Genomic DNA, 10,641 nt, shown 5'->3' on the forward strand with positions numbered 1-10,641 from the left:
TTTGGTAATGTCTTACTGCTTTTATGGGGAAGCATTTTAGTAGTTGTTATTGGAGAAAACATGAATATATTTATGTTTTTTATATCTAACACGGGAGTGTCAAACTCATTTTAGTTCAGGGGCTTTAAAGTTTCCTCGTGAACTTCCTGAACCCTCCATAACCTCTTTTTTTTTTTGTTGTTGTATTTCTACCTGTTTTTAAAACACACCGTCCTCCACACCAGCTTTGTTGTTGACAGCGCTTCACCCAGAGGACGCCGTCATCCCTCCTACATTGACCCGCGTGTTTTCTATTCACGCTTGCCACCATTTACCACCGTGACAGAGAAGCGAGGCTGCCTCTCCAGCTCGCTAATGCTCTCTCCTGCAGAGAGTGTGTAAATGCTGGTGATGCTCATAATTGCTCTTGCTGCGGGGAATAATTGAATGAGATGGATCACAGCCAGCGTAGTTCGTCTTCTCGGGATAACGGCAAAATCTGAACACAGAGAGGAGGATAAAAACATCAGCTCGTCAATATCTGATATCACTGCTCTGTATGGCGTCCATGTGAAACACTATCAGCTGAGCAGACGGGCTCAGAGGGAAGTTCATTGTCTGGAAAAAACACGTTCATTCTGATAATTTACTGACATTGAGAAGAATAGCAGGGTAGATGAATAGATCAGTGCTGGGGTGGATAACATCGCCGTGGGTTTCCGTTTTAGCTGGGAATGTTTGATCAGTGTATGTTCACTACTACATGACACCTCAGACAGAAATCAGCTGGCAGTCGGTGAAAATAAGTCAACAGATGTCTGACCTCTGCCCTTTTCCCCCCAGTGTGCCTCTCCAAAACCCTGTCTTCGAACTGATGAGGTTAAACCAAAGGTGTCAAAGTCATTTTAGTTCAGGGGCAATAGTCAGACCAATACGATCTCAAACAGGCTGGACCAGTAAAATAATAACATAATAACCTATAAATAATGACAACTCAAAAACTGCTCTTTGTTTTAGTGTGAAACCATAAATTTACAAGAAAATCTTTACATTTATAAACATCCTTTAACAAAAATTGTGAATAACCTGAATAAATTTAAACAACCTGAAATGTCTTAAAAGTGCCAATTTTAACAATATTCTGCCTGTTACTAAATGTTCTGTGTATTCGTAGGTAAATAATGACAGCTCAATTTTTTTTTCTTTTTTTTAAGGAAAAAATAAAATTTCATTTTCAAAATGTTTACATCTACAAAATTTCCTGTTAAAAAATGTGAATAACATGAAAAAAAACATGAACGACCTGAAATGTCTGAAGAAAAATAAGTACAATTTTAATGATATTATGCCCAAGTTTATCATTTACAGTACACATGTGCATTACAACGTACACAAAAAAGGTGAAAAACCTGAAATGTCTTAAGAAAAAAAAAGTGCATTTTTTTTTGTAACTTGTATTTTATTAGTTTTAAAAGAACAACAAAAAGAAAACACAACAACATAAATAAGTCTGGGTAGCACAGTCTTATCAGTTATTTTGCTTATATAATGTCCATTTTTTTCCACTTTTTGTTCATTTGTGGTTCTTGTAGTCTCAATCTGTGTGTTAGTTTTTCCATTAGAAATATGTCCGTGATCGTAGTTATCCATTGATCCTTTGATGATACGTTCATCTTCCCCCAATTCCTTGTTATACATATTTTTGCAGCTATCAACATCACATCACATTATGGACAGATTTTGATGAAATTTTCTGGTCTGCGCCCCCCCCGTGGGCCCCCCCACCCCCGATCACCACCAAAATTTAATAATTTCTTCCTTATCCCATTTCCAACAAACCCTGAAAATTTCATCCAAATCTGTCCATAACTTTTTGAGTTATGTTGCACACTAACGGACAGACAAACAAACAGACAAACAAACAAACAAACCCTGGCAAAAACATAACCTCCTTGGCGGAGGTAATAAAAATGATGCAGAAGAAAACAAACAAAAAAAATCTGTTAAGGCAAATTCACATGTACACTAAAAAGTACACGAGTGTACATTAGTGGCATTTTAACTGAAATAAAAATCAACTGTTATTGCATTTATTCATGTGGAATTCAGAGTTTTTATGGATGTTGCAGAATGAAACAGGTTCACACAAAAACATCTCAAGCAGAAATCTTTGTAAGCAATTTAGTTTGATGGAGAAACATTTACTTGGGATGTAGAGAAACGGCACCTTCAGTTTGTAAAGGTAAATTATTTGAATTCACCTCTAATGTTCTTTTCTCCATGTAGGCAATCTACAAGATGGTTTCCTCTGTGATGAAAATGCCTGAGGACGAGTCGACACCTGAGAAGAGGACAGAGAAGATCTTCAGGCAGATGGACACCAACCGAGACGGTAAGACATAAATGCTTGATTTTAGTACCGTTGGTCATTTTATTCTGTTGTTAAGGTTGTTTTTATGGATTTTATGCAAATTATGATTAGATTTTAGGTCTGCTGGTTTTGGTTTAATCGTAATTTGTTTAATTTTTCTATTGATCTTATTGCACGGATTATTGATTTGGTTTTAGCGCAGTTGTTTTTATCATAATTTATTTTATATATTGTCAGGACAGGTGTGATAATATAGTGTAATATGCTGCAGGTGTAGTGTGGTTCACTGTCTGTTTTTATGTATGTGTGTACATTTTAAACTTTGCCCAAGACAAATTCCCCCTCAAGCACAATAAAGTATATTTGATTTGATTGATTGATTGAGCAGGAGCCACATACGCACCATTTTGAATAATCTATAAATAATGACAACTCCAAATTTGTCTCCTTGTTTTAGTATAAAATAAGTCACATTAATTGAATTTTTTTTACATTTACAAGCTATCCTTTCACAAAGAATGTCAATAACAATTATCTACAACTTGAAATGTCTTAAATGAAGCAAGTGTAATTTTGACAATATTATGGCTGTTTCTAAAATGCATTTGTAGATCGACTGTGATCTGTAAGTTTTAATGCACATGTGTAAATGAGAAGCTGAGGCATATTGTTAATATTGTATTTATTTTTAAAGAAATGTAACATTTAATTTGAACATTATTTTATTTCCAAATCATTAATTTTTCTTTATTATTTTGACATTTGTTTATGTTGTAATTTACATATTATTTCATTAATTATTTACTCAATTTATATTATATATTCTTTTATTATGTTTCTTCTTGCCTTTCTTAATATTTTGGTTCCTACCTATTGTTTGTGGTACGACCTGTTTTGGCGTGACACAAGAGTTATGTCCGTGGTGGAGCGCGAGCAGCGTATGTTGTGCTGAGCTGCTGACAATAAAGCTGGCTAAAACTGTCCTGCCGTTTGGTGATTATTAGCACGGAAGATAGCAAAACATCAGCACTAAGAATACCATTGTAACCCGCCTTACCCACAGCCCTGGTGAGACAAGCAATATTTCAGGGTTACAGAAATTTCAGGTTGTTCATGTTATTCCCATTTTTCAAAGGATAGTTTGTAGATGATATTGGGCTGAATGTGGCCCCTGAACTAAAATGAGTTTGACACCCCTGATCTAGAGGTTCTAAAATATGCACCTAAGTAAATCTAACCATCCATTAAAAGAGTCCGATATGAGAGAGCGCACCAGTTATTTCCATTACAGATGTTTTTGACCGCCTTGTCACTGCCACCTGGTTGGCTGGTTGTTAAACAGACGGGCTTGGTTTTCCATTTCAGAAGCTCTTGCAGAGCTCTTCACTGACAAAAGAGTTCACACCTGACATGGGCTTTTCCTCACACAGCACACACTTCAGTCACACGCAAATGCACACACACGCTCACAGTGTGCATTTACACAGCAATTAATGTGATCCTGAACATGGGAAGTACAGAAATAAGAGATAAGTGAGGGTGAGGAGGAGGAGGAGGAATGAAGTGAGAGCTGAGCCGAGGCTGCAGAAAATGTTCTCTCTGACATTTGGTTCCTCTGATGAGAATCACGAGAACTGCCTGCACTCCTATGTGTGTATAAGAACAACAGAACACCAGTCAGTTTCCTTGAATGTCTCTATTATAGACTGACAGAAGAAACATCTCAACACTGCCACCTGTTGGTGAGAAATGAGCTCGATCTTAACTTATTTTGCATTTTTCTTTTCATTTGGATTTGGATAAACAGTGATTTTCATTTATGGTGAAGCCTCTAAAACAAAAATGACAAGTCACATTTTGATCAGAGGAATAATTAATCAATCAGAGAAGAGGGAGGTGATATAAAGTACACCTTTACAAAGTATTTTAATCCTTTACATACAGAAAGGTAATAATGGATAAAGTAGTAATTAAAAAATCTGCATTCAAAAAACTTTCCAATGTAAATGTGAGTAAATATTAAAAATAAGATGTAAAGTAGTCCTGTAGTGAAATATGATGATTTTGATTCATTTTACTGTGTCTTCATTGTCATTTCATTCATTTTTATCATTTCTTTAATCGGATGAATACTCAGTGAGATTGACCCAACCAAGACAGACATAGTTACAACTAATAAAAACACAACGAACCAACAGCTTTCATTTAGTACAAATAAGCAAAATATAATATCACGTTTTAACTGTTTTTACTACTGCTTTAACTGTCAGTAACCTAAACAACCACCAGCAACCTAAAGCATCTACTGATTGAAAGTGTTTGTTTTCAGTTAATACTGAAGGCATCAAAACTATGAAGGAACTCGTGGAATTGTATTGTATGTAGATATGGGCCAAAGCATAAGGTATGGACTCTGAAGGAATAGAAAATATGTCCTTTTTATTGTATTCTATAGGTGTCCCTTCCTAGCTTTTATGTCTCCAATATTCATCTACAATGTACAAAATAATAAAAATAAAGGAAAACTATTGAGTGTGGTACTGTATCTGTTAGACATTTCCATGAGCTCATGTTTTTATCTTTGAGACATTTTCTATGTATTCCAACAGAGTTCATTGAGGTTGAAGCTATTTTAAAGGAGCGTGAAATCAAGGAGCGTGGTCAATGTAACTGTTTTTAAATTTGCACAAATGATTGTTTTGTAATTATTGACTGTAAGTTTTTTGTATTATGCGTTGATTATGTGTTGTCTTGTTAGAAACGGTGTGTTATGCTGCTTTTCTTGGTCAGGTCACTGTTGAAAAGAGATTTGCAATCTCAGTGAGGTTTTTTTACCTGGTTAAATGAAGGATATATTTTAAGAGGTGAATTTTCTCAACCCATAAAGGAGCATTTATAATCCTTCAGTTTATTGCAGTTATGTAAAAATCAACACAGTTGGAGATGTTTTCACTGGACAGAAAGGAAATGAATAATGCTACATCAAAAAATTAACTAAAGGTCTGGAGGAGAAAGTGTAGTATTTCCTCTGAGATGTGGTTAAAGTTATATTAACTGGAAAACCAATTAAAATGTGAAGGTGCAGCAGAGCACAATGTACAGTCTGTGGACTATAAGTTTAAGACTGGATCTTTTTGCACATCACCAGCCTTCACATGCATTAAAGATTGAAGGTTTTTTAATCTTTAAGCAGCTGCTCTGTCTGGAGATCTAAATGTTACCTGTTACCTTCACCCTGAGCCCGTCCTCTGTATCGGCGTATCATGTAAAACCGTTAAATGTCTGCGTGTGTTCGTTGTGTTTCAGGTAAACTGTCTCTGGAGGAGTTCATCAAAGGTGCGAAGAGCGACCCCTCCATCGTCCGCCTGTTGCAGTGCGACCCCAGCAGCGCCGGACAGTTCTAAACCTGAGGCATCAACACAAACTGTAAGCCTCATCCTCGCAATCTGCACCCGCAACACAACGAAACACAGTGAATTTTATAATCAGCCCAGAGGGGTAAACAGTGTCAATTTATAAAACACACACAACAACAGCAGAAGAATAACTTGCTTGGAGTCTGTGAGCTCAACGGAGGGTCATTAGGAGGAGGTTGAGCCTGGTTCTTCTGCCAACAGGATGTGGGAGGGGTCATCCACAGTGGCACTGATTTGGGATTATTTGTAGTTTGTGGACTGACATGAGAGACGTTGTAGGTGTTGGTCTGTTATTTTGGAGAAGGTGTTTTTGCTCTGAACAAGCGTCTTATTTTTAAAGCCTCCATGTGTGGGATTTGACAGGTATTGTCTTTACTGGCACCTCCTCTGTTCTCTTATGTAAAATTTACAGTTTTGTGGTGTTTTTATGAAGTGTAAACTTTGGATTTGTGTACATCCATGTGGATGTAAAACTCAGCAGCACTATCCAGAGCTTGGACACAACTTTTATATGGAGTGAAAGTCAGGAAAGGTGTAGATCTCTGAGACTGATTTTGACTTGTCACTCTGATGACATGCAAAGGATTAAATGCTAATGAAGTTCAAAGTCAAAAAAGTTAAAGTCATCTTTATTGTCAGTTTTTGCCATATGTGCATCACATACAGAAAACTGAAATTACAAGAATCTATGGCCCCACGGTGCAACATGAACATAGGAGAAAAAAAATCAAATAGAATAGAATAGAACTATACCCTATAAACACTAAACAATATAACTATAAACATAGAAAGGACGAAAACATAAAATCACCATTTTGACAGGACAGAGAGAAGTCAGTGCATCTGTACGTGCAACCATCCTTTTTTTTCTGTCATTATGTTAACAGGATAAACTGTTCTTTTTCTAATTTGTGTTAATTTTTGCCTGTTTACCAAGTTCTAAAGATTACTATAACTGAAAAACCACAAGGCCCAAATTAATCAGTCACACATCATTTGAAAGGTACGTACGTCTAGATTCATTTAATTTTCTTTTTTGATACATAGCGAAAATACAACCTGAACTACATCTGGTTAAATTTAGCTGAAACATTTTTTCCCCATTTTTGAACTACAGTATTATTAATGATAGAATGGACCAGTTATGTGACTTAATGACACAAACAGGTAGGAGCTCCCATTAGCTTTGATTGCTATCCAGGGGATTCTTTCACTAATTATGTTTTGGAACTGAATATTGTAAGATAAACTTAGCAATTCAGTTACAGAGAATCTAATCTTTCTAACAACGTATAGCATGTCTATATTGATAAAAGTTTTATTGTAGAAACTTAAATATATTTAGTACAAAATAGTAACTGGGTGGCAGTGGGAATGGAGAGGTTAATTCACTGTATTATACCTGTAGGGAAATTCAGTCTGTATTTTACCCAAATACACACAGCACCCTAGTATCAGCATTAGCATTTAGCAGTGGAGTAACAGTGTAGTGGTTTGCATGTTCTCCTCGTATCCGTGGGTTCTCTCCAGGTTCTCCAGCTTCCTCCCACCATCCACAGACATCACTAGGTTAACTCATCAATCTAAATTATCTGTAGGTTATTATGTGATGACCTGGTGACATGTGCAAGGTATACCCCGCCTTAAACTGTTGGTGGTCACTTTAGGAATGAATATTTTATTTATTAAAGCTAAAAATTCAAAAGGTTCACATCCTCAAGGAAAGAAGGATGAGTGTTTCTTGTTTTAGATGTTTTATATGATTTAATTTTGCCAGATTTTACATTCAGTTTTGGAAATTATAAACCATCATAAGACAGTACTGTAAGTGTCTAGACCTGGACCGTATAGAAAACCAAAACCAAGAGCAAGATGAACAGTTGCACTTCCTTAAACAAAGATGAGCCGTTTGCATTTTTACATCTGGAAGGGCAGCGACAAAGTGAAAGAGCACAAGGCTTATTAAACCAACTACTGCTTTCCAAAGTCTGTGATGAACTTTATCATAGTAACTAAAATATTAACACTATATTTTTGTTATTTGTCCTGTTGTGATTTTCAGCACAGATTGACTATTTTTATTAAGAATTTTGGAGATGGAAATGTCGCCATTAGCAAAATTGTCTATTTTACTCAAATGTCTGCCTATAAATACTTAAACAAGTAGTCTTTTTGTGTTTTCCATGGTCTATTAACTGTCCAGAGGTGTTTTCACAAAAGCACTGCATGAATCATCTCCCATCCTCTCCGGGTCTGACCTTCCTGCTCCATCTGTGGTTCTCTCTTGTCTTTTCAGTGCTTCTTTGGGTGACTCTGGATGCCCTTAACCCTCCACTATGGAGCAGACTGATGATGAAGAATGACGAGCTGTTGAGGATGAAGACGACAAGCCTTCAGTATGAACTGAGGACTTCAATGACGGGCACATTAGCTATATTCTCCAGTCCCTAAACCCAGCCCCTTCACCCCCTTGAAAAAAACCTGAGCTGTTAATATAAACCCCTCCATAAACCTGGACCTGAACACTTTCCCAAACAGGTTTCCAAACCCCGTGTGTTGTTCCTGACCCTCAGTCCTCCTATAGGCATGTCAGAGGATGAAGATGGTCCACAGTAGGTTGTATATACAGTATCAACTGGAGTCTCTGTATTAGTGTCTTTGCTTGGTTTCTGTGCCCGTTCGAGGGTTCAGCACAGAGCCTTTATCACTCTTATGTGTATCATAAACAGAGTGTGTGCATGAGACGACTAGAGAGAGAGAAAGAGATCACGGTGAATAACTTTAAGGACATACTGTAGGTGAGATTTAAACGTTTAACCCTCAGACAGGACTTGTGAAGTTTCTCCTTCACTCAGATCGAGTACTGCTTGTAGTTTCCTCTTTTCTACTGTGAGAATGTGTAAGTGTGTTTGTGTATTAAGAAAACTTGATAGACTTGTTTTATATTTTGTGCTGGGACAAGAAAATGTACAATTATGCTACTATGCATACGCGCCCTAATAAGTAGTTTAATTTTGTGACGTCTCACTAATTTAATAAGGATGACGCATCCCTTTATCCATCATCTGTTCCAGTGGTTTTTCATATCAGTATGAATTAGACGGAAATAATTTCAGAGCGGCGGCATGTGACTGCGCTCTAGCTAAAGGAAGGAATAGAAAAGTAGTCTTTTTAAAATATTTCAGTACAGTGTAGATATGTTGACGTAAAGCGATTCAGATAGTCCAGGATGCTATGTTTCAGAACAAATGTTGTGAAATAATAAACCTGTTTGTAATTTAAGCTGTTGCAGGATATCAAGCATGCAAATCAGTTCCTTCTTTGATTATGTGAAGAACAAATTCCCACTTCTTCATGCTCACTTTTCGGTGTTTTTAAAAGCCGCATGTTGATTCAGTTGTTTGAACAGTTGGGTACAGGGGTGCATAGACTTAATAACACATATGCATGTGACTAATGGGCATGTGTGTGTTTACATATGTTTATGGATATCAGTGGCTACCGGCCGATCGCCCATCCAGCTCTGTGCTTGCTTCTGTATGTTTGTTTTGTCATTGTTAGTACAACCAGTGGTCAGTGTTATTGACAGCGAATGGACTGCCAAAGCTGACGGAGACTCAACATGGAAGGAAGACAACCACCGCGCACAACAGCCTGTACACAAAAACCCACGTACCAGTCACAGCTGACAGCGCTTTTCTGTTTGATTAATTAAATTGTGGTATTTGTAGGGCCAAACAGCATTTACATATAACAAATGATAAACTAGTGCACACATGTATTGGACTGATCTCATCTCCTCACCTTCTGTTTGTCATTTTCAGAAAATCCACAGAAAATATTTGTAAAGAGAATAAAAATCTCTCCCTGTGAGATCATTTTCAGAAGCCGGACCGGGACCAGTGAAACCTTCCCTTGAATGTACCGAGCCCTCCATGGGTCAATCCATTTTATCACATTGTTTTCCAATTAGAAAAGCTTTGAATGTTTTACTAAATAACTACTGTTTTCTTTTGTAAAGAAAGAAAAAAAAAAAGAGAAGCAGACAAACAACTGAGAATCACAACTACTGCAATGATATTGTCACAATATGTTGCTTTTATTGTATTTTTATGATTTTTTAAATCTGCGTCAGGTGTAACATTTCTGTTAAACACAAAATAGCATCTTGTGGTTAAGTGCCAAATAAAAACAAGAACAGTATTGTATAAATTTATACTGTACAATTGTTAACTGTTGAACAAAATGTTTGTAATTGTTGCATTTTGTAGGTTTTGTATGGTATCCTGTATTTAGTGACTGCCGTTTTGGAACACAGGATTCTGTCTTTTGGTCAACTTTAAAAGGCAAGAATTAAATTTACAATTTATCGTGTGCAAGCATAAATGTGGTGTCCATTTAATTGTGCTTCTTCCTGTTGGTTACTGCAGATTTGTCAGTATTAGTACACATAAGTGCCAAGAAATCAAGAAAGTTCTACAAAACTGAAAGCCTTTGGTAAGCTTTTTTCTGTATTTTTAGCAGCTTTTTAACCACTATAAAAAGTTAATATTGTATTCAGAAATCTTTAAGACATGAACTATTTCCAGTAGGCTAATTAGCAAATGTCATGCTACCTTATGCTAACTTCTTTAATGAAATCAGAGTACTTAGTTTTTCAAAGTCCATCAAATTAACTCTCATTTCTCTAAAATATTTCTGTTCTGTAAATACCATATATCAGATGGTGTCAGTGTGTTTTCACTGCCTTAGAATTTATTTTACACTCGAGTTTTCTGATTTGGCAGGAAAAATTAGAGTTGATGTTAGCATTGAGCTAAGCTAAAGGCAAATGTATACATGCTAAATTTATTCCATAATTCCGTGTCAGCTCTG

General features: G+C 36.5%; 1 protein-coding gene across 2 annotated transcripts in view; it reads left to right on the plus strand.

The window, feature by feature from the left end:
- The window catches only part of ncalda (neurocalcin delta a), a 112,467-nt gene extending 102,315 nt beyond the window's left edge, over positions 1 to 10,152 (plus strand). For both annotated transcript variants that reach the window (XM_030157228.1, XM_030157227.1), the window contains 3 exons: positions 2,266 to 2,371; positions 5,657 to 5,776; positions 8,063 to 10,152. In XM_030157228.1, the coding sequence (XP_030013088.1) occupies positions 2,266 to 2,371; positions 5,657 to 5,754 (204 nt within the window). In that variant the 3' untranslated portion in view covers positions 5,755 to 5,776; positions 8,063 to 10,152. The remainder of the gene's footprint in view (positions 1 to 2,265; positions 2,372 to 5,656; positions 5,777 to 8,062) is intronic.
- Positions 10,153 to 10,641: the final 489 nt, after the last annotated feature.

This window comes from Sphaeramia orbicularis, chromosome 16 (assembly GCF_902148855.1).
Source record: "Sphaeramia orbicularis chromosome 16, fSphaOr1.1, whole genome shotgun sequence".
Lineage (NCBI taxonomy): Eukaryota > Metazoa > Chordata > Actinopteri > Kurtiformes > Apogonidae > Sphaeramia > Sphaeramia orbicularis.